This window comes from Stigmatopora nigra, chromosome 17, assembly GCF_051989575.1.
Source record: "Stigmatopora nigra isolate UIUO_SnigA chromosome 17, RoL_Snig_1.1, whole genome shotgun sequence".
Taxonomy (NCBI): Eukaryota; Metazoa; Chordata; class Actinopteri; order Syngnathiformes; family Syngnathidae; genus Stigmatopora; species Stigmatopora nigra.
In genome coordinates this window covers 5,389,324-5,414,777 of record NC_135524.1, presented here as the reverse complement: position 1 = coordinate 5,414,777, position 25,454 = coordinate 5,389,324, and the positions used below count along the sequence as shown (strand labels likewise).

The 25,454-nt window shown below is 37.4% G+C and overlaps 1 protein-coding gene across 6 annotated transcripts in view; it reads left to right on the top strand.

Moving 5' to 3' along the window:
* tcf4 (transcription factor 4) overlaps positions 1-25,454 on the top strand; it is a 99,946-nt gene that overhangs the window by 40,737 nt on the left and 33,755 nt on the right. For 4 of the 6 annotated variants that reach the window (XM_077736850.1, XM_077736849.1, XM_077736848.1 and 1 more), the window contains 3 exons: positions 5,241-5,299; positions 12,851-12,977; positions 14,222-14,271. In XM_077736850.1, coding sequence (XP_077592976.1) covers positions 5,241-5,299; positions 12,851-12,977; positions 14,222-14,271 — 236 coding nt within the window. Of the gene's footprint in view, positions 1-5,240; positions 5,300-11,843; positions 12,007-12,850; positions 12,978-14,221; positions 14,272-23,310; positions 23,731-25,454 lie in introns of those variants that run through there. The other 2 variants (XM_077736852.1, XM_077736853.1) reach the window with 2 other exon arrangements.

Here is a 25,454-nt window from a genome sequence, read left to right as displayed (position 1 = left end):
TAAGGGTGGAGGGGGAGAGAAGATTTGGGGCTCTAATGCCAGCCTTATGCGTCTTTTAGTCGTTTCCGCCGCCGGGGCTTGGCACCGAAACGCCACTGTGAGCCCGCCAACAAAAATCTGCAGTGCCTGCCGCATTTTAGCAGCCCTGTTTTGTCTGAGAGCAACAAACAGCGACACATTTCGACACGCTGTATACACAATTATGGTTTACTCTCACATGATTTTCACTAAAGTATATCATTGTAAGGTCATGTTTAATTCAAATCAAGAATAATGTTTATGACTACATTTCTTTATTTAAAAAAAGGGTGTTTTTTTAATCTTATGTTTTTATTATGCTTTGAATACATGCTGCATCGGAATATTATTTGACACATAGGAGGAAGTTGGTGTCGTGTGGCCTTGTTGGGTACTTTATTGTTTGTTCATTGTTGCCCGAGTGGAGGAGGGGTCGATGTAGTATTTCTTTGAATGGGATCGGATAATCAGGGTTTTTGACGTAGATATTTGAGGAGTTCATTCATATAAAAGCAAACAGTCAATTTACAGTAGATATTTAAAAAAAAGAGAAAGAGAAAATGTTTTATGGCCTATTGTCAACATTATTAAAAGTAGTTCTGACAGTTTCCAATTCAGTGGGGATTAAAACATTTTAGAAATGTGTGGTCTTGTGGATTATGGAAGGATATAGTGCAGATAGATCATAGAAAGAACCCCTTTAAAAGCCTTTTGATAACTTGATGATTTAAACTAAACACAAATTGTGTACATTGAAATTGTGCTATTCAAAAGCAAAAAAAAAGTGGCATTTTTATCACAGAAACCAGTCCAGGGTTTGGCACCCTTTAGGGGGAAATGAATGGATATTTGTCTTCTTGATCAATGACATTCACTTTATTAATACTATTGTTATTTCAGCACTATCATGTAGCTTGGTTGTGCCGTGGCATGGCTTGAAGGTAGAAAAGGACTGATGAGAGCTGGATGCTGCGATTCTTTCTTGATGCTCATGTACATTCAGCTGTTGTTTGATGTGTTCCCTCGTTCCAGTGCCAAAAGAAAAACCTGCTGGGAATATTTGGAAATGGCTGAGACTGGGAGGGTTACTTATTGTTTATTATTTTAACAACAATATCATATATATATATATATATATATATATATATATATATATATATATATATATATATATATATATATATATATATATATATATATATATATATATATATATATATATATATATATATATATATATATATATATATATATATATATATATATATATATATATATATATATATATATATATATATATATATATATATATATATATATATATATATATATATATATATATATTAATATAATATAATATAATATAGACACATATACACATATAATGACGAATTTGGGATGTTTGTTTGTTTGATATTTTTGTGTATCTGGTTGTGTGTGTGTGTGTGTATCATTACTCTTTAGACTTTGTGAAAACTTCTGGACGGGTGCCCAGCGATGTCATGGGAACGCTTGAATCGTTCAAAATGATTCATGTCTGCGCAGCGCAACCATCTCACCCTCCCTCCATAACACACACACACACACACACGTACCCACACGCACAGGAAGAGGGAGTTAAACCCTACTTCTATCCATCTTCCTTCCCCATTTACCACCCTTTCTTTTTCTGAGTTTTTTGCCGCCATCGCACCATCCTCGGCAAATCACACTATTAGTCATATTGTTTATTCAAATCGAGTCATTATATGCATGTCAAAGGAGATCATGTCTTCTAAATGATTCCTTTCACACCAACAAAGAGTTGATGTATCTTTCAAGCTCGGAAAGAGAGAGTCTAGACTTTGGCATTGATTTCGTGAACAACTCCATTCTGCACCATCTTTTTCTTCATCCTGATTAAGAGCAACCAATGAATGAATGAATCAAAAGACAATAGAAGTCGAGCAGGACAGGATTAAAAAGGGAATCCACTATGTTAGTTTCTTTTTTTAAATTTTCTAATACATTTGTAAATAAAATTCCAACTGTCCGATTCGTTGGGGTAATATAGTGATTTTTTTTTCCAGTACTTACTAACATATCTAGTTTCACATATATACGTCAAAGCATGGCTACTCATTTATTTGTTTTATTCAACCTGATTGCAGGTCCCAAGAAATGCTCCCGTTTCCTTATTTTTCTCATCTTTAAAATAAATCAAAACAACATTTGATGAACAGTAAACAAAGAATTTAGCTAACTTCTCAATAAACTCGATCCAACAGCTGTTCGCTGAGCTCAGGGCTTTGGAAAGGACTGTTAACTTTTGAATGGTACGACACAGGAATTTGTGGCTGAGCAAAGGCAGTTCATGGTGTATTTTCTTCGTATTATTTAGATGAAAATGTTTTTATTGAGGACGTGTCCTTACTCAGTGTGGTCTAAATTACCTGCTGTGTGTAACAAATTCTGAGCCGGGTAAGCACCGCTACATTTCCCTCGAGTCTGAACATGTACTGGTACCTATCCTTTTGTCTAAAAGCCATGAGACAGTAGATTCTGTCACATCAATATACAGTGATGCAGTATATTAATATCTGAAGGCAAGGTTAGTATTGCGAGGCCTGTTCAGAAAGTGTGTGTAGTGTGTCGGGAGTGTGAGTGTCATGCTTCCTCTTAACTTGGATGGGAACTTATGCGTCTCCTGGCATGCTGGATTAGTAGGGATTTGGTCCTCATTGCTCACCGACTCCACTATGGCTATTATACAGCCCAGTGGACTGACCTCCCCTCCTCCATCTTTTGTACCTTTGCAGCAGGCACACTCTTAACAAGCAGTGCTCTGTCTGGGGGTCCTCATCGCTGCCAGTGAGATTGTTTGGCTTTTGTCAACGGGAGGGAGAAACAAATGTCATCACTGCATTGCCCGGGAAAAGATTAGAGGTCGGGAAAATCAGGGTAATAAAATCATCCTTGAATGTGACCCTTTGATATTGGAAGTTGTGTGTTGTTTGGTGTTTCTTTTGCTGTCATCAATGAAGCTGATTAGCATTATAATCTATAAAAAAAATCACTTTTTACAGACTTCTAGCTCTTAAAAGTAGCTCAAAATAGTGCGCTTCAGTTAGCTTCAGTTTTTTTTCCCTTGGTTATCATATTTATTGTCACCCTTAGAATGTTGTAGCTGTCCTTAATTTTTGTAGAACACACTGATCTCAATTACTTTTCCTTAATTAAAACAACAAAAAGGTAAAATTATCTAATTATCTTATTGATTTGACATTCGCTAAGAATTATATTAATTGTTTTCATAATAACACTTAATTATATTGTTAGATTTAGTTGTCTTATTTGTGTCTGCCACAGTTGACAGGTCTGAGTTTAATTTCAAATGTGCATTGAAAAGTGGCAGAAACTGCAATATGCTTTTGTCCCCACTTGAGAGAGCAAATACACTTTTGGGGAATGCATAAAAAGTTACATTTCGGTTGTTAATGAAGATGCATTTTGAATTTGATTTCCAACTTAAATGTTTTTCCACTGTTAACCATATTAAAGAATGCTAAGGTCCTCATCCTAATCTGATTTGAGTACTCAATTATAATCGTGGGAAATGTTGTACATATCTCAGTCTTTCAGTCATTTATTGGGATATAGCTAAATGTCCAAGGTCTTCTTTTGAGTTTAAGTTGCTACGAGTCATCCTGGCTTTGACAATACAGCAAATGTTTGTATTTTTGTTCTCAAGGTTTCTTTGCTCTAGATGAAATCTTCCAAAATGACCTTGATTTGTCAAAGAGCAGCGTGAGGTCGTACAAACAACCCTTTGTTATTTTTTAACCCCTACTCTGTGACACACACACACACACACACACACAGCAAGGGAAATTGGAGCATTTTAAGGGAATGGCAGTGACCCAACTTAAACCTACCTATAGATCTTTTTATTGTAAAATATCTGTATATGCATATGTTGTGTATGAAGAACATTTGAGTTGAATATTTTAGAATATAGTAATTAAGTGGTGATATTTTGAAATGACATGAACATTCCGTGTGTGTGGTCATGAATTGGCATTTTAAGAAGGCTCGTCTTCCTATTCACATGGATAAAATAGCCTTCAATACAATAATAATAATATGCACTGTCTATTGCATACATTTACCCATGTGGGTCTGTGTGCCACTGATTGTCAATGTGTGTGTGTGTGGGTATAGGTGGGGGGTGGACTCTTTGTATATGTGCCAAACCAGTCCAGCTGGCATCAATGGTAGCTGAAGCTGAGGCTCCTGGATCAGTCCCATTCACAACACCACACATGCACACACACACGTACACACTGTCAACCACATTCCCACTTCTTTACGCCTCTAATTATCAACCTCTTCTGCATCGACTACCATGTTGGCATGTATTCAGCAGCATCCATACATGCCTGATTCAAACCCTTCACCATGTACACGCTTCATTTTCCTCCACACACGCTCCCTATAAAGCCCCTTCATTTCATCGCGTATGGCTGCACCAACCACAGAATGTAATTACACACTAGCAGTGGTTTGATATTTAGACTGGCTGAAGATTTAAGGCTTTATCCAAAAAGGTTTTGGTGGTAAAAACAGGCTTAAAGTGGCCCCGCAGTTCCGAAGGGACCAGGGACCCTGTTCAATTGCTTGAGGCAAAATTAGACTTCTTTTTTTTTCTCAAATTTTTTTCTGTACATGTTTTTAATTCAACTGATGCTTCTGTTTGCCCAGTCACACACACGCACACAGCCTATCGTAGTGCGCAAGGAGATGGACAACCATGCATACATTTAGAGTGTCCAATCCATACATGTTTTTGGAATGTGGGAGGAAACCGGAGTACCCGGAAAAAACCCACGCCGGTGGAGTGACCTAGACTTAAAACCCTGACCCCAGAGCTGTGAGGCTGACGCACCACCAGGCCGAAATGTAACTCTTTACTAATAATAACATTGAAATGGAAAGAAAAATCAATTCATTTTTTTTCAGTGATGATAAAAATTAGCAAAGGTGCCCTGGAATAGAGACCAATTCAAGAAATAATTTTATAACAACACTATCTACAGTTTATATGAAGTCAATGCAAGATAAACTCTTAAAGAAAAATTGACAACATAGCAAAAAACTAATTTTGAACATATTTTCCCAAATTTGAAACATTTGAAAGAATACCTAATTGTCTGACTATACACTCTGCCTTCTTCTGTCCGCAGGTAAAACAGAGAGGACTTCATATTCATATGGTAGAGAATCAAATCCACAGTGCCATCAGGTGAGTGGTTCTTTTTTTAAATTTTGGACATTCATTATATAACATGTCTCTTTTTATTTGAGGTGAACATTTCTAAGCTCAACCCCTCTATACTAACTAACTCTGCTCATTGGTTATGAAATATATCATCGACACATTAGAAAATACAAGTGTATTATTCAGAAAATATACAGATGTTAGTTTGATGTTACACGAGTTTCCGTCATAGTCAGGCTATCCGCTGTTATGCCTGAAACCGATGTTATGAGTTTAATCAATTAAAGCTTATCAAAGGGATGTATGTCCTTGTGAAAGTCAGTGGAATGAAAAGATGTTAGAAAGCGTAATGAATATGTATTATATCTCCCTTTTCAGCACTGGTTTGTGCTTTGAATGAAGCTTCATTGATCCCTGAGGGACATTAGATCGTTTTATTTAACCGCTCAGTAACTGAGAGATACAGATGTCTCTCGTCACTACACCTTTCATTTGCAATGGTGCGTTTTATAGTTGAAAGTACAATAATACTATACCCAATAACACTGCCAATACCACAGATGCTACCTGAATTTTCAACATACACAATCGAGATCTGTTTTCCTTTTGAAACTTTTGTTGGCTACCATCACACATTTAAATTGTAATTGAAGGTGTAGTGTGGCATTCTGGGAGTCAGCCACTGAAGTCTGCTCGCAGTGATTCGACTGGTAAAAATATTTCTCGAAAGATATTTATTGAGATCCTTTGATAAGGAAATTCATCAGTGATGCCCATTTTAGAGGGTGCCTTAAGTTGAAAGATGCCCTGATAAACTATAAATGAATAGATAGATCCAACGTATTCAAACTGGAATGACTGGCTTTGAGAGCTCATTTTTGAGTGCTATTGACGGTGCTAGACGTCCAACTTATTTTGAGTGGGAGGGACGAATGAACAGTTGTTTGTATCGCGATATCACCTTAACGATATATTGTTTGTAATCCTCCTTACATACATCCTTCCAGTATTCATCCATCAGTTCTGTCACCCATTGTTTCTTCCATTAATGTAGTTTGGCAAAGATTTTATCGACAAGCACCTCTTCAATCCAGCTGTGGCCTTTATGTGTAGCTACAATAAATGGTAAAGGACAAAAATATGAACTAAAATCAAACATTACAACATCATTGGCCATTTTCCTGCTGAGCTGCTGTCAAATTATCCTGCCTCGGAGTCTGAATGGCTCTTGATGGAAATTGTTTGGAAATGGCAGATACATTTACATGCTGGGCTGAGGTCCAAAATCCTCTGGCTTCATCCTTGGCTGTTAGTGAAAATTCTGTCCTTGTAATAAAGCGTTGAAGAAAAAAATAAAAGAACAGTAAAATAACATTTAGAGGAGAAGATGAGCTCGCATGGTGACAGCTGGCCGATTCAAATGACTTCAATTTAATCTGCAGTCAAATAGATTTGTACTATTTGAGTTTTGGGTTAATTTAGCTTTTAGTTTTGCACTTTGGCTTCAATATTTGTTAAAGAATGGGAATTTTTTTTCTTTTTTTATTGGATATATTAAATGTTTTTGGTTATTTGTTTGTTTAATCGGACCTGTAATATTTTCCATTTTGCACCAAATTATCACCTGAATCTATACAACTATTACAATTTATATAGCATATTATGTTTTGTGATGTACCTTAACTAATGACTAGGCCATAAAAGGTTAACTCCTTGAATTTTCATTTAACAAAAATATATAAAGCGTTGGAGGAAGACAAATCCGTAAAATTGTTATTTTTATTTTCAATATCTATTTATTTGTATCACTATTGATAGTAGTAGTAGTAGTAGTATAGTTGTAGTTGCTTTTGATGTATATTTGTGGCTAAGTACCTGCAATCATATGTGTATTTGTAATTGTTCATTTAAAAATGCATGTTGCCAATTCAACCACAAACCATTGAATCTCATTCATTTCATTTGCATCTTGGTCACTGCAGAAATCATTTGCAATCATCATGCACTGCCAAACCATTGTACAAATGAACACAATATCACTTCGTTCTACTTGCCAAGTGCACTAATGGAAGATTTGAAACTCCCTTTAGTTTCCTTTTTCTCTAGATTATGTTAAAAGATTGGGACATCAACAGCTTTCTTTATCTGTTCTTCTCCTCCTCTTGAGCTTTGCTGGGATTTTTGGAACCTTTCCTCGTTTACTCTAGGCAGGAAATGGGTATACACTGAACTGTTTGCCAGCCAATCGGACCACAATCAACACTAACAGACATGAATATTTTTGGGTTGTGTCAGGAAACAGTAGAATCAGGAAACAATCATGTAAACTCTATACAGGAAAGCCTTCATTTCAGAAGGTGGATATTTGACCTAGTCATCTACTTTAGCCCCCAAAAATGAACCTAAAATGAAACAATGCAAAATGGCACGTACCATCGAGATGAAACTAATTTACTTATTTAAAAAAAAATCTGAAATATTGCATTTCCAGTCACATAATTTTGCTGGATGACCTGCAGTTAAATTTTTTTCAAAGCTGAAATTTTTATTTACCCAATTATATGCAATATGACTTGAGTATGATCAGTCAAGCTTATAGATAGATACCTGCATCATTTATACTCTGAAGTGACATTCAAACTTTGACACACAATTTTGCTTTATATATATATATATATTGCTGTTATAAATGTTGGTAGGTAATTGTTTCCCGGGATGTGTATAATTGTCAACATTATATGAGTTTTTTTTATGTGGAAAACGACACTGGCAGGCCATTAATATGGGCCCCTGGTTTTAAATGAGTGTTGGGGGCTGGGAAAATTGAACCTCTGCCAAAACTAGAAGCCCCAAACTCCCCCATAGCCCTTCCCCCCCAGCATGTCCAAACAGTGTGCAAAAAGCCTTGTTTGTTGGCTGCATAGAATCAGAACAAAACCATTATTTGCTTCCATTTCTGTTCTATTAAAAACTTAAACATTCTAGTCCGACCTAAATAATTAGTCTTCCATCACCTGCCTTTCTTTTCAAAATTATTTCATACCGGTACAGATACTTCTTTAAAACTGTCATCCATCAATAGCTACTAGATGTAGTCATTGTCTATTTCCATGTTGTCCACATTGACATGGAAGTAAACTGCCTGTGACCCTCAGTACCTCTCAGTCAAGCTCTGTCTCTAAAGTGTACACTACAGCATTATCAAAGACTGTATGCATCTCTTCCTCTTCTCTCTCTGTCTCTCTCTGTCTCACTCTCTCTCTTAAAGACACGTGGTAAAACAGCTGGTAACGGACACAGAATATAACTGAGCTGTCATGACCACACTCCAGAACAAGCTCCCACACAGACACATTTCAATGATCGAAAGACACGCTGACATGCATGGCAACACCTTTACATAAGGAAACTGGTCCGGATCCATAATAGTCAGAGTCTTATCTGGCACATATAAATCAATGGTAGTCAATCTCCTACAAAACCTTCAACTTCCTTAAAATGCACTCAAATATATTAAGACAGATATTGCCTTCCTGTGACTTGAGGCCATCAAAGCAGTATAGTGTTTCATGTATTATCAAATTAGCAATTGAACCAAATTTTGGGGTTCTGCTCTGTGTCAGTGTTGAGGTGTGAATACAATGGTATAATTACTGCTTGACATGAGAGGTTGCAGTGTGGATGAGGCAATGCATTTCAAACACACCCTTGATGTGCGTGACATTAGACAAGATTTTGTTTTCTCAACTCTTCCCCTAACACATATATTATTATCTATGAACTGGTTACGTGTGAGCATGCGTGTGGTGCGTGTGGTAGGTATGAGATGATACTAATTGTGTGGTTTGTCAACCCCTCACTTAGCACAGTGTGCTGACTACATGTGACATCATTTGGCTGCCATGTGCATCAACTCTGAAGTATTGAGAATATCATCACCTCTCAGTCATGAATTATTATTTTTTCATTTAGGATTTGGTAGGATTTGTGGTTTAGAACCATTTGTCCAGTCAGTTTCTGCTGGTTTGAACTTTTCTGGTATGCATCAACGTCTGAATCCCACAGGAATAAGTGCATGTGTTTGATTGCATATGGTGCGTTAGGGTATGTGTGCATGCCTGCGGTTATGTGTATCAGCTGGAATAAAGCTGGCATACAGGTGTACCAGTGCCTCGCCAGCATTTCCTGGTAATTAATGACGTCCTCTCTCTTGTTCTTACTCACTCTCCTTCTCTCTCTCTCTAGCTTGTGCTATATGTATCTTGTATTTGGATTGGACAGACATTAAATACACCCAAGCAACTTTTATAGATGCATGAAAAGCGAAAGTGATGGTGTGAGAGCCACATTGATAAAAATGTAATAGTGAACATTGTTCTAAGTATTAATACTAAGGATTAGTCATGAAGCCAAAATGAAAAAACAACGGTTTAGTTCATTTGATTTTATGCAATAATTGCCAACTGCCAACTGTGTAAATAAACACTTCATACAAATGTGTGAATGATCATATTCATGGAGACATATTTATTTGACTAATTCCAATATATTTTGCATGTCATGAAAATATTTGTGTGGCTCGAATTTTGATTGTTCTCTACATTTCACGGGTACTGATTTGATTACTAAAGGTAAAAAAAAACATTTAAAAGTAGACTACATTATCCGTATATTCTTAGTGGCTACTTTTATTGCTAAATTCTCATCATAGGGCAATTTGTAAACACCCATCGATATTTAACTTTAGTTTAAGTGACCGTTTGTATTGTTCTGAGCATGCTCAACAGTTATGTACAACTAACAACAAGCATTCCTACTCTACTGTAGTGAGATGACAGGCCTAATCACTGGAGGTCAGATTAAAAGAACTATGTGAGTTGCAATGAGCCATATGTCCTGATGAGAGTCATGGCAGAGACAGTCCTCTGTTTCCCTCTGAGTGCGTCTGTTTGTGAATTTCCCTCCTAGCCTCCGTGGTAATCTATCTTAGTTAATTTCTTCTTTGTGAGCAGCTGGCCACAGAAAGCCTAGTCAGCTCAACATGAAACAGACCCGACTGTTGTTGTTGTATTTAGTATAGAATGTGACAGGCATGCACATCCCAGATCTCAGCCAAACATTTTTGAGCACTAGATGTCAAACAAGAAGATTGCGGAAACAGTTCTCACTGACAACATTTACATGCATAAATGAATTGACTTACTGGTGGAAAATCATATTCACTTGTACTGCTCTTTGGTTAAACCTTCACTCCACCAAATCTCATACTTACCATACTACAAAGTTAGGCGGTTCGGCGACCTAGAGGTCAACGCGTCGGCCTTACAGTTGTGGGGTTGAGGGTCCGATCCTTACTGTGTGGCGATTGCATGCTTGTGCGGTACACCCGTTTCCTCCCACATCCCCAAAACATGCCTGTAGGCTGGTTGGACACTCTAAATTGCCCCTAGGTATGAATGTGAGCATCAATGGTTGTCTGTCTCCTTGCGCCCTGTTAATTGGCTGGCCACCAATTCAGGGTGTCCCCCGCCTGGTGCCCAAAGTCAGCTGAGATAAGCTCCAGCACACCCCACGACCCAAAAAGTTATATATACATATATAATTTGTACACCATTCTTTAATGTATACCATCTCAGTATCGTCTGCCTTACATAAAAGCCAGTGTATATACCGTATGGTTCCAATCTGGAGATTGCTGTGTTATCTGTCAAAACTTTAAGTGACTTTGAGTTATTGCGTCATGCCGACCATCACCAGTTGGTGTCCACATTGGAGCGAGTAGAGTACACGGGACAGAGACAAGCAGGTAAAGAGAGACAGTCAGACAGCCAGATGGGTATTTTGTCTCTTCTCCAGCTCGTCTAGTTGCCAGGGCGACAGTCTGGCCTGGCTCGGTCGGTGCTCAAGTATAAGAGGAGAAAAGCAAGAAAAAAGAAAAGCACCACAATCAATGAGACTCTTTTTGTTTTAGTGGGAACCCCCTTTTACCCCCAGATGACACATTTGCAGGGCGCAAGATGACTAAGATGGTGTGTGTGTGTGCGTGTGTATTAATGCCTTTGTGTCTGACTCCTTCTTGTGTGTGAGGCTGACTTTATTTAAGACAAGGACCCTTTTGTTTTAAGCAGGAGAATGGCACTGGGGCCGAGGCTGGCCCTGTAATTGGCCTACTTAGACCCTGTTTAGCATGAGAAAAGCCTTTCTTGGCTCGCCAGTGCCAAAGCTAACTCTTGTTTTCAGTCGCGGAGAGGACGGATGTGCTGATCAGAATTCCGATTAGCCTGAAAAACATCCACTAGCACCCCGCAAATACAGTCCTCCACCCTCTGCTTTATATACACTGCACGCTAATTACTTGACGACAAAGCTGGAGGGGTGGGGGGGTCTCTACAATTTAACTGAGTAGTGGAAGAGTCTATTTACAGAAGAAGGGTGGGGGTTTAGTTCTTTTTAACCTTTTTCCTCCTCACTAACTTTTCTCGCCCCCTTAAAAAATTCAAGCCATTCTTCCTTTTGGTCTTTTATTTATGCCTTTGCTCCACTGCTGATCAGCCCAGCCGGCACTTGTTGCTGCAGAATGATTGAACTTGATTAGAGCGGCAATGTGAGAGCTATTTGACAAAGTTGAGTCGTGAAACAGGGTCACAGTTAGAGGAGAGAAGAAGGAGTACGCAGGAAAAGTTAGAATCCAAGTCTTGAGCACTGAGCAGCATCATGTTGCGTTTTTGGAGGTACTGTAAATAGTTTTGTTGTGCTAGTTGTACTTTATTATTTATCTCTTTCTCACTATCATTTTTCCTCTTCACCTTAGAGTAAGTCATCCTTTGTTCATTATAGGTATTTTTAATAGTTTGCTTATTCCTATTCGCAGTATTAGTTGTTGGTGCGGTATTTTTTAACAGAAATGTCATCAGTCTATAATTAGAATTATGCACTCCTTTTAGATTTAATATTTATCTTTATTATATATTTAAGAGTAAATATATGAGCTGTATGAAGAGAGGTTTGGGGCTTTAATCCCTTACTCCAAGGTATTTTAACAGTGCCAAGGATGCCAATTTGGGTTTTTCCAGTAATCTAATCTAATTACAGAAACACCTCACTTTGAACTTTTAAGCTCCAATATCTCCGCTTTATAGTACTTATCTTATTACGAATGCTCGTAAGATTTTTACCTTCATACAGGAACCAACTATTTAAAAAAAGTTGCTACTATATTGGCATTACTTGTGCTGACAACTACAGCTCACTCATGTAATGATTTAAATTGACAGTATTATCAAATGATGTTAGACATATTTTATTCAGAAATTTTAAGTCAGAAATCCAGCAAACGTTTCCTAATCAGATATAAGATTATGTCGCTTTGTCTTTGTCCTTATGTTGACTACTAAAACCTATTCTTAACCTTGAAGATAACCATGCAAAACATACTGTGGATATAATCAACAGGATTTGACAAACACATCCTCACATTTGTTTTGCCTAGGCTTTCTGGTTGTTGGTTAACATACACCCACAAGAACGAAGATACTTTTTGAACTAACAGAGCCTCTCCTTGTTTCTCTGGAACAGTCAATATTGGGCAGCGAGATGGGTTTGGGGAGTCCTGGTGCCACATCGCCAACCAAGCCGCAGAGTCAGTATTACCAGCACTACAGCCACAACCCCCGCAGAAGACCACTGCATCTCGACTCCATGGGTGAGAGGATGCTTTAGATAAAAATGCAATAATAACAAATAAGAGCAATTTTGAAAGTAGGAAACCTCAAAACATTACATTGTGTGAGTTTAAAACAATATCAGAATGAGTAATAAATCTTCTGATTTAGTACATTTTATTTATTTATAATTTTAGCTTTATTAAGTGTCTATTTTTTTCAGGGTAACATACATTGTTTTTGATAAACCTTTCCCGTCCTGATTCTTATAAAATAAGGAATTTGTACACTTAATTACATTTATTATCATTAGGACAAATATGGTTGATGTAATATTGCTAGTGTAATGTTTAAACTGTTTTCTCCATTCTAGTTTTTTCCTCCCATAATTATAAAAACACATATTTTTTAAGGTCTTCTAAACAAAAATGTCCTTCAATTCCTACTCAAAATTATCAAATTGCAAGAATCAAGTTAACTTCACGATTTTATGAGATCATTTTGCATAGCAATTTAAAAAATTAATATTTTGAAACTAAATAAAAAGCCAATTAATTTAAACTCCAATCTAATGTTGCGTGTTAATTATATAGTACCAAATTTCACTGAATCCATAAACCTGGCCTTAAAGTTAAAGAAAAAATCAATAACAATTGGGTTTTTTAACCTATTTTGTGTTTATGTGGCCACAGTGCATTCTGTATATCAGTGTGTTTTGGGAAGGGGAAAAAAAGGAAGCAATTCTGGACAATAATACTCAAGTGTAGCCTTGGTAGTGTTTGCCTTGATAGGACATAGAAAACACACAAACACACGTGAGTATGCGTGCACATGAACACCCACACACATAGGCGTACACACAAATGATCCTCGGCCAATTTCGCCCCCCAAAAAAACATTCTTTCATTTTTCCATCAAAGTCTCCCCTTCCCAGTTAATGGACTGTTCCTTTGCTCCCTTTGAAAGAATAGAAAATACCATCCAAATACAAAATAATATAAACATAACCTCGTTTCTTTTATCAAAGCCAAAGGGGAAAGAAAACTAGCCACTCGTTTTGTAGTCAATCTTTTTCATTTTCCATATCTTATTTGGTTCCTATTGTTCGCAGCCTTTGTAAATACATCGGCAGGCAGTCTTTTTTTTTCTTCGAAATGCCCTTGTTCTTTCCTCGTTGATAGATTGATTCTATCAAAATAAGATCTGTCCTTTTTTTTAAAGAAACAGAAGCATTTCTAGACATTCATTTGTTTATTCTTTTGTTTGCTATTGTTCTTTCTTTCAGAAATTCACCCCAAAAAAGTACGGAAGGTTCCTCCAGGCTTGCCGTCATCAGTGAGTGATTTAAGATTGTGTTCTTATAGAAGTAGTTGATTGATGCTTTTGGCTTGAGAGAAAGGTACTGAGGCCTGTTTTGGTGACTGAATAAGGATAGAAGGTTGGTCTTTATTGTTGGAGTATTTAAAACAAAAAGAATGTTTTTGCGGGGAAAAAGATGACAAGGTGTTGCATAAATTAAAACCATAATCGGTAATCGTAGAACATGTTAGGGATAGAGTCATTTTCAAGGTCACTTTAGGGAAAACAAGCTGCCTTTCACTATTGGCTCTTTGTTCTATAAGTTCAATTTTGATGATGACATTGTGCATGCAAATTTGTCTGCAAAATGTTAATATATAAGTTTAAAATTTTAATTCATGCAAATTATAGTTTGATTTGTAGACATAGTGCATGCATTCCAATTTTTGTAATTACAATAATTGTTGCTTTTAGGTTTTTGATTTTACAAATTCCTTGTTTACCATCATAATGAAAGATAGTCTTGTAATTTTGATAACAGGAAAAGATAAGTAGCCATGGGCAATAAAAAAAGAATCTTGTTCAGGAAAATGAAGCAGGAAATTAGATAAGAGAAAATCTCGACAAAAGTGAGTTAAAAGGAACCTTAGGTAAATGATCTGATCATGAAGGCAGCTGCTAAAAGCTTCTTCTTCGTCTTCTTTTTTGTCGTCATTTGGACTGGCGATTGCCGAGAACGACCGCTTTTATTTTAATGCATTCATCTATTTGAATCCCGGTGATTTCTGCTTGTAGAGATTTGTTTTGTTTGTTTTCTCTATCAATCTTGCTCATCGAGTTATTTTTATTCTCTAACACTGACCTCATTAATCATCACTTAACGACTGCTGAATGCGCTTGGTGTCAGCTGCCCATTTGGCTCAGCAGGAGTTCGGCTTTCTTTGACCTCGGCCTGCTTTGTCCCTGCTTCCTTTACGCGCTTTCCTCTCTGGGCCCACATCATCCCGGTGTGTGTGTATGTGTGTGTATGTGTGTGAGGGTGTGTATGTGTGTGTGAGGGTGCATGTCTATGTACTTGCGTGTGTGAATGTAGAGAAGAAGAACAAATTGTTTCACAGATAGACGCTTTTGGTGGCTTTTGTGTAAAGAAACATCATTTGTTTCTCTTCTGTAATGTGATATAGTTTCATCTGAAAAGAATCAATTAAATTTGGGCAAAAACAGACAATAGTGCTTCAGTCAGGTAGAGCTTGTGTATTTGAACTTTGGTGCAAGGTTTGTATATCAACCTTATTGGTTCATTTCCATTTCATATGAACAGCACTGACAGATTTTGTCCATTCATTTGTAAAAATACTACTTAAATCATGGATTATACATGAATATACTCTTTTTAATATGAGCTGCTTAAAATTTGCCCATTTGCCAGCAATTTGTGAGTAAATTTTGTATTGATACTGTCGACATTAGTAGCTTGGGTTGTTTGTTTTGTATTTTGAAAGATTTAATTTTAAATACATGCTCTTTTTGTGAATGCCACTTACATGAATATATTTTTTTCCTCATAATTTGGATATATTTCACTACTCTCCCAAACGTTGATCACACACTCCACGGGTGCTGAAAGTATAGTGTAGGCTATGGAATTTGCCTTTGAATTTTCATTCAGCCTGTTCATGTTTCCACGGCTCTCTCTGCTCTGTGTTTATTTATTCTTGTTTGTCAAATTTGGTTTGCTGAGTCAATGATTTACTTTGAGATACAATTCAATCACACAGAAGAGGAGAGCGTGGGGCGTCTTTGTAATCAAAAGAAAATTAGGCATTAGTTGCCAACATTAGAACATTGTATACTTTTCTCACTAAGCTTCTCTGGTAGTGAGAATTGCAGAGTAAATGCAAAAATGGGTTAGGATATGTACAGTGGTATGAAAAATGTTGAACACCCATCACAATTTCTATTAACTTTATTCTAATAACTCATTAGGTGTTTGCATTTGCAACTTTATTTTTTTGTAAAAGAAAAACACGATGTGAGACTAATATTGTATTTTTTGGGCTATCAGAAGATGTGCTTTATGCATTTATCCATAATTATGCAGGTGCAAAAATGTGACCATCCCAACAAACAGAAAATCAATATTCATTAGATGCTCCTTTTGCCAAAATAGCTTTTAGACGTCCCTAATGACATCAAATTACTTTTTAGAGGTTTTCCTATCAAAATGTACTTTTGCATACCTCAAGTGAGGCTTCTTCTGCATCACTCTCCTTCTTCTGAAAGGTGTGCTGAATTGATGAAAGATCTGCAGTGACACCATCTGCAGCAAAATGGTGTTGTAGTTCTTTGTTGGTGGTCTATTTGTTGTCTTAGATATTGCTTGGTATATCGGATGTTTTCATTGTCCTACGTCTGGCTTTGAGAAAAAAATATATCCATGTTCTTCCTCATTATGTTTGTCACAGTGCTGACAGCTAGAATGTCAGAGATAGATTTTTGTAGCCTGCCGTTAAACCATGACACTGAACAATCTTTTCAGCTATTTGAGGCCCTCACCTTGCCAATCACTGATGTATACTTATAGAGAAACAAGCAATTGAACTCCTATATTCTCACATACCACATTAATTTACCAATATCTTGTACAAAAAAGTTACAGATATTAAAATCAATAAAATAACACATTTCTGCACCTGTCTTATGTTGCCCTGATATTGCACATCTTCCATTAGTCCAAAAAACTTTAGAAATATGACTGTACATAATTGTTTATATATACTCCATCTTCCAATAACATTATGTAAATAGTCAAGGGTTTCCAAACTTTTTCATACAATTGTATATGTGTATATTTTATCATATATCTGTCCCTCTCTCTCTCTCTGTCGTTTGCTTTTGCGCTCTCTCCGATGTGGGTTTGTTTAAAGTTGACAGCGTTAATTAAATTAAGCCAGGTCTTGCAGAAGGCACAGTAGGACAGCCAGCAGTCCCCAGTGGTCCACGTGTGGATGAGGGATTGTGGGGGGGTGTGGGAAATGTCGACCGGATTGGTTTTAGTGAGCCACCCTGCCCCCCTCAGGCAATCCTAGTCATTACAGAGTCAAGATAAGCCCCCACCAGTCACAAGGCTACTGAATTTAAGATTGTTGACTGTTTATAATGTTGTTCTTTCCCTATAGTATTGAAAAAGGAACTTCTACCCACTCTTTATTTCATCCAAATCTTAGTTTTGCTATTCTATCTTTGTAATCTGTCTGCTGATCCCCATTAGTATGGGACTATTTGTATCAGACACTGGATTACGGATGTATGTGTTTTGTAAAGGTTAAGTGTGTATGCCAAGGATGGATTACAAAACATAACCAGGAGGATATTGCTTTAGGCTCTCTAACCAACCATGGCCTCAAAAGATATGTTATGTATGACTAGAAGTAGTTTGTACTAATCTTCTGAAATAATAATACTACAAAAATGCCTCAAGGCAGATCCTGCACTTTTAATCCTCTATGAGATGTCGTAGATTTGTGTGCATATCTCGTATTGCCTTCAATAGGTATATGTATTTACTTTATCTTTTCTTTTTATAAAATCACAATTTTATCTATTGAACATTTTACCTGTATTTTGCACCATCGCTAGTATTTTAGAGGCATATATTGTAAAGAGATAGGATGGTGGTTGTCAATATGGACCTGAATGTAAAGGTTGTTACTTCTCTTTAGTTGATTATCCTGTTCTCAGTGAGATTCACCTTGTGCTCAACACTACTAAGTGTTCAGAGTGTTGCCTGCTGACAGCTAATTGCTCTGTGATCTTAACATGACAAACTGCCAAAAGCTGTTTTCGAGAATTTGTGATGCAAGGGAGGAAAAAAAGAAAAATTTAGATCATTTGCAGTATTTGTTAAGCAATTAATTATGCTTACAACTCTAAATTCCTGTTCAAACTTCAATGCTTAGAAACTTTTCTTATCACCCTCAACTGTGGCCAGTCAAGATTCGTAATTGTACAATATGGGGCAACATTTAATTTAAACGGATAATTTCAGAACAGATTGTGAGTTAATCTTTGGAGGTTTAATCATATTAAAGGTGACACATGAGGTGTACTTTTTAAAGTATTGTATACAAAGTGTTTTAAGTTGTCTATTCATTTGGTTGCAATTAGTAAAAATAGCACTTAGGAAGAAGGCACTAGAAAGGGAATTGACAGCTAGCATTTGCATGCACGTTTGTACCTCTGGTATCTTGGTGGGAATTGCTCTCACTCATTCAGCTGTGTGAACTACTACACCAGTGACCTTGATGATAAACCCATCCATCTGCCCATCCCATTTTCAATTGTGCTTGTCCTCATTAGTGTGACCAGTGAGTTTGTGGCCACTATTCCAGTTGAATTTAGGTTTATTCTAGCTGTCTCACAGGCTTCACATAAGAAATTATAGGTCAACAAGTTATAGAACATTTACTAAATTCCTATGAATTAAATTCTTGTAAACATGATACATGTAAATGCATAAAAAATCTTTATGATTGAGTTCAGAAGGAGAAAAAAAGTTTCTTGCCACTAAAAACACTTTCCATGAAATGCATACACTTGATTTAGCACATGCGTTTTGAGGTATTTCTGCTTTCATTCAACAAGTTACTAGAGGAAGTCAGGCGGTGTTTTTTTTCCTTTTCGAACCCTCAACATTTCCCCTCCAGTTTGTAGAATTTCTCAAAATGTTCCATTTGTTTGGCTGAAAGGAAAATCACAGAAAAATCACCATAAGGGCTGCTTTGCATTTTTAATTAAGAAACTAACATATGAATATATTTGCATATTATTGAGTTGCAGATTAAATCATGCATACATAATTAGCGTGCAGCAGCGTGCGTGCGTGCGTTCGCCTCCCTCTACCTCAGCTCTGCGCTTACTGACTTTTCCGATGGATGCCACACACGCACACAAACACTTTATTGAGACTCTCAAAGACTCACTTCACAGCCGCACGTAACCGCCCTCTCCAAACACTTTATGTACTCTATTCCACTCTGTACAGTTTATATTCCTGAAAATATTAACATCTAACTTACTCACAAGACTGAGACTGCATGAGGTTTATTATATCACGATGAGGAACAAAAAAAAAAGGTTATTTTGCTTCGCCATTCTTATTATAGCTAAAAAATATATTTGTAATCCTAGCATTCAGACATTATTCTGCCACCAATTAATATAGTCTTCTGACATGACATTTGAAAATTCCTTTTTGTATTTCCATCACAATTACGCCACCAGTGCACCATTAATTACTGGAAATATCGTGTTAGTACAGTAATTTGTGTCTTTAATTAAACAACTCTTTGATTATTTATAACTTCAGGGAGAACCTCATTACCATACTGTATTTTGTGCGACGACCCGATAGTTACAGTGAGCCTGTTAGCTCTACCAACTTGACAGTATGCATCCATAACCTGACTACTTATTAACTAAAGTCATCTCCACAAAACTTTGTTGAACGCTAGAGTATGGACCAACTTTATTTTTTGGATTTAGATGCTGGAATCTTTCATAAAGAGCACATATTGTGAAAACTGATCAACATAAAGATTAGATTTTGTCTTTGGAAGATGGTTGGAAACTGGAGTACCTGGAGAAAATGCATGCAAGCCTAGGGAGAACAAGTATATAGTGAGGACCCACCTGGTATCAAACCCTCGACCCTAGAACTGTGCGGTCAGCATGCAAACAAGTGGACAATCGGGCCGTCTCTGTATATGTCCCGAGAATATATTTACCAAATCGCATGAGGATTTGTCCATGAATAATGGAGGAGTAACAATATTAGTTAGTATTCTTACCAAGAGTATTAATACTACTTTATTTATTTATATTTAATCCAACCCGATTTGCAATAAATGTTTGGTTTTTGATGGGACATCATAGAACCCTTTTTGTCCCAGGACAGAGTGAAAAATAAGAAAGAGAATAAGTAGGAAAATCCCTTCAGCGTGAAATCAGGATGAAATGTGAGATAATTCAATATGGGATTACCCCCCATTTTACTATCAAAGAGCAGGAGGAGAAAGGGGAGGCATTTGGGGCAAAATGAACCAATGGCAAAGCAAGTGGGGTAGTGAGTCCAAGCAGAAGATGCTGAAGTTGGAAGAGATGAGGAAAAGGATGGAATAAGAGAAGAAGTTTGGGCATGGGGCAGATGTGGAATAGCAAATACAGATGCATGTTGAGGGATTTTAGTCAAAAAAGTGTGGGATAAGGAATGTGAATGTGACAGAGCTGGGAAACAGGTGAACATTTGAAAGGATGGTTTGAGGAGATCTTACTTCTAATTGGCTTGTCTCTTAGCTCTTCTCCCATCTTGTATTTTGTTATTTCCTCTCTTTCAAACAACTACACTCTTCTCATATTGTCATAGAATTCTTCATTGTTGGTCACAATATCTTTTCCATCCCTTGCTAATTACCTAACCCAGTTACTGTACAAGATATCTTCTCCATCTCTTACTGTCAATATTATAACAAATTTTATCTTCTTCTCTCATTATTTTGTAAGGTCCCCTAATTTACCGATTTCTTAATTTTGCTGCACTTTTTTTGCCCTCAATCCTCATCATTTCCCCTCTATTTTTTTTTGTTATCCATTTTCAATTTTACTTTTCATCATCTTCATTCGTCACTGCAGTCTTGTTGACCAAGGAGCAGTTGAAGAAAATTGAAAATGTTTTTTTTCTTATTTTTCCCCAACCGTATGACTTTTTTTTTGATTATTTGGTTCCTATATACTTTTCCCCTTGATCTTCATTCCACCCTCCCTCCATTTCTCTCTTCATTTCCCATTCAGTCTGGTTGGGTACAATGCTGGGAGGCTGCCAGTACTGCAGACAGATGGTCCACTTATTAGATGTGCATCAGCCCTCCCTCCCCTTCCTGCAGCTCGCTTTTTAATCAAATTAAAGCCAAAGGAAGAGCGGGGAACGATAGAGAGCCTGAGTGACATAGAAGGCAAGCATGAGGGTTTTTGGGAGGTCTGCTAGTTAGTTTTGAGAGTCTACTGTTTGTTTTTGGTAGGATGAATGATGAGAATAGTCAAATGAAATTTAGAGCGACTAAAATGCTGTCTTGGCTGCGTTGGCTATTGCAAATACATCTGTCTTGTGTTGTCTTCAATTTTGACTTGGGTTGAATTTGTCTCCTTTTTCATCTAATGTCTGCTAAACCCACACATTTCCTAGGTATAAATAGTCTAATGTTTGGTGACTAGATTTCAGGTAGTGTCAAAAGTGATGCCATCAGCATTGGGGAAAGCGTGAGAGTTGACTGATTATATAAATGGGTGCCACGTAATAGGATTTGGATTACGTGGGTCTCCTTTGGGAAAGGTGATATTAAAACTGTTTAAATTAAACCATAGGAAATAGTACTATGGCATGCATTGATTTTACAACTTGATGCATATCTGGTTTATCATAGCGTAGGTAGTAAGCATCTGCTGCTTTAATTTAGTCCATCTTTTTCATATTTGAGCAAGTCCCTGAAGCTTGATGCGAAATCAGTGCATCTGATGCACATATCAGCTTCTTAGATGCAGTTGGAATGAAACGGGAAATGATTGGACATGAAAACAAGCTAATTACCAAGAAGAGAGAAAGCGTGTATCTACGGTTAATTGCACCATTTGGAAAGAGCATTTTCATTACCAATTGGCTTGATATCGATTATAAAAGTATCCTCAATTTCAAAATGAGGTGCATAAATATGCCAAAAGCCGATGATTAAATTTTCAGATGTTTTGAATGCTAGCACCTTAAATGAGAAAAGTGCGCTAAATAGGAAACTGGCCATCCCATAGTTTATAGGTTGTCATTAATTAACGAATTAGTTTTTTTTAAAAATGATGCTATTTGTCAACCATTTTTTAAACTTGTAGTTTTACAAGGAAATATTCCACTTTTAGATTGAAATGATAGCTTTTAGGAATTATCTTTTAATGCAAAATTTGTCTTGTTAGAGAAAATTAAAAGGCCATGCCAAGCAACCACTGTCACATTGGTTTAAAAAAAAACTATAATTTAATGAATTGAACAAAAACAGATGGTGTTTTTCCATCCATGATGGAATGATTTTTCAGTTTTGTTTTGTTTTTTTCCCTCATAGTGAATCAATTGGAATATTGTCTTGTGTAATTCATCAGACATTAAAAAGTTCTTTATTCTATTCATCACCTGGGTAGACCCCTGCTGATGTTAGATACTTTCATCTAGTCTTAACAAATCTTGGACCAAAGGTACTTTTCTAAATAGAATGGAACTGCAAAGCCTGACCACAACTAAACTCAAAAAAGTCGTGACACAGTTGAGTGTGTTTTCATCTGGAAAGTCATTAATTTCAAACACAAGGCATCAAAGGGGTTAATTAAAAAAATGTTGAAAGGATTCTTTGGAAGAAAAATTAATGAGTTAAATAAGTACCCATAAAATACTAAATTTTAGGAAAGAAAAGATTTAGCTGGGGAGCCTGGGAGAATTTGACGAGGAATACAAGAGGGTTGTAAAACTATTCATTCATTTTCTGATCTGCTTATTCTCACAAGGATCATGAGGGTGCTGGAGCTAAGTTTGGACACCCTGATGTGGTGGCCAGGCAATCGCAGGGCAATTATTCTTTAAAAAAAAAGTTCCAAGGAAAGAAAAGAAGGAATTATATTTGTGGAGTAGGGATAAAAATGGGGGAAAACATGGAATGTGAATTTGGGTGGCACGAAGGAGAGGAGAATTGGGGATGAAGTAAATGAAAAAAAATGAGATGGGAGGAAGAAAAGAGGGAAGAAAAGAAAGATGCTGGAGGAGTTGGTGGAAAAACTCAAAAGCGGCGTACGTTTGGGGTTAAAACAAGGGAGATTCTTTCCATATTTTACCTTGGAAAGTTGCAAAAGTCGAGGCCACTTGCCTGCCTGCCCTGTGTCTCTGCATGCGCGTCCACGCCGCCTTTCCCCTCTCTCCCTTATCCGGCCACGTGCACGCGCTCGACGAATGGAAAGGAGGGCGGACGGAGGCACGCTGGAGTGGCGGCGGCAGAGAGAGGAGGGGCACTCTTGCGCTCACTCTCCCCCTGCTCATTTTGCATATTCCACGCGCCTCGGCTCGGCCATATGGGAAAATGCAACTGAAGGAATTGTCGGCCGAAAAAAAAGCGCGCAGGCAGGGACACGCGAGCGGAGCGAAAAAGAGTTTGGCATCCTAAGACAAGGACAAAAGTTAGAAGGAGCGAAAGGTTGGAAGGAGAGGAGTCAGGGGCAGTGGGCGACCATTTAAGAAAGAAATATTTTACGAGGTAGAAAAAAAAGGGAAGAAGAGATAAAAAAAAGGCAGAGTAAAGGGGAGAAGTCGAGCGATTCTTCTTTCTGCGGAGGACAGGAATCATGTATTGTGCGTACACCATCCCGGGGATGACAGGCAGCCCACTGATGTATTACTACAATGGCAAGGCGGTAAGGATTAAAACGTTCTTCTTTTTCTTTTTGAATTTCTGTATGAGCATCTGGGAGGCAACGCGAGGTGTGAATGCGAAGTGTGAGTTCACGCTCCAACTTCGAGCGCGTCAAGGTGCGACACGCACTTCTTGCTGGCCCTCCGTGTTATTGGCATTCGAGCGCTTTCGTGCACGCGCACGCATGTGTGCGTCTGTGCGTGTGCATGGGAGAGAACGCGTAATAATAACATGTGCGTGCGTTTTGCCTTGGTCATTTTGCGTGTCAAGCTTACTAAAGTCTCTGTTAAAATAATCCATCGTTGAGATTTATTTCCCGTGTATTTCCATCACTTATTTCTAATTATCTAAATGCATCGAAATAGATAAGAGCTTTAATAAGTAAATGCATATTCTTTTCTCGATTGTATTTTGGTAAAATCACTGTGTGTGTTTGTGCATTCATTCATCATATATTTCGAATTTAATTATAATTACCAAGGAATTACATAGTACAATTTTGTATTGCCCTAATAGTTATTTTGCCTTAAACGGTTACCAAAAAAAAAAAATATTTTTTGGTCTGGAATGGTATCACTTCTATCATTAAGAAATTGCTGCTTGTCTTTTTAATTTGATTTCCAGCAGAAACTGTAAATATAAATTATTTTCTGATTTAATTTTAAAATACATTTATACCTTTTTGTTAAATCATTAGGGCGGTGGGAAGTTATTAGGTGTTCGAACTCTGATGAACCTGTCAGGGTTACCCTTTGACCCTCACCCATAAAAAAAAAACTGACAAGTGGGAGGGGGTAGACCTGAGCGCCAAATCGAGGCAAACTTGATAATTTTAATAGATTTTCTGGAATGGAGCAGTGATGTCTGCCAAGTTGCAAAGTGTAAATTAAGATGGAAGGCAATAATTTTCTTTAGATTCACCTGTCAGTGAGGCTCTTTTTTTTTCTTCCCTGGAGCTGTCTGTAGTATTTTGTGGCACCGTCTGCCTCTTTTCAAGTCGAAAGGAAGGAAATGGTTGTAAAAATTCCTATATAATTTTAATGCTTAGACTCATTCATCCATAACACAATTTAGGTGAAAATTGGAATCCCAGTCGAATTAAAGCTAAAACACAAATGAAATGAGCCAATTTTGTTTGGTAATTGCATTTATCATCATAGCACACTTGTGTGGTACGCAGGTGCCCGGTTTTGCTTTACATAAAAAAAAAGAAAAGTTTATTATTTCCATTCCTAAGCGCATTAAACTAGAAAGACTGACTTCAGTGTGGTTCTACAAAGCGTCTGTTGTATGAACACTCACCAACACTCAGCCTCTGTATGCATGACGCCTGGCAGGTCTTCGGGCCTCCGTCAAGCCATCGAACACTCTATTTCTTCCAGTCAACTCTGGGCTACCGTTGCCGAGACGCGTGCATTTTATACCAACTTTTACCTTTTAGCTCCAGGTCTCCTTTTTTTTTTTTATCTCAGTCGTTTTTCTCGGATGCGGAGCTCTCCAGCTCAACGCTGCCACAGGGCTCGGTGTGGCAGCGCTTTGTTTGGTGGCTGGCTGTCTGATGGCACATTGTGCCGACGGTCTTGATCCAGTGCCAAGCTCCTTTCTATCCACACTTTCCCTCCTGTCTCACTCTCCCTGTCTGTGTCACAGCTTGTTTACACTCCATGTCTGTTGGCAGAAAGAGAAACACGAATCAGGGAGAGAAACACTGTGATAACCAAATGT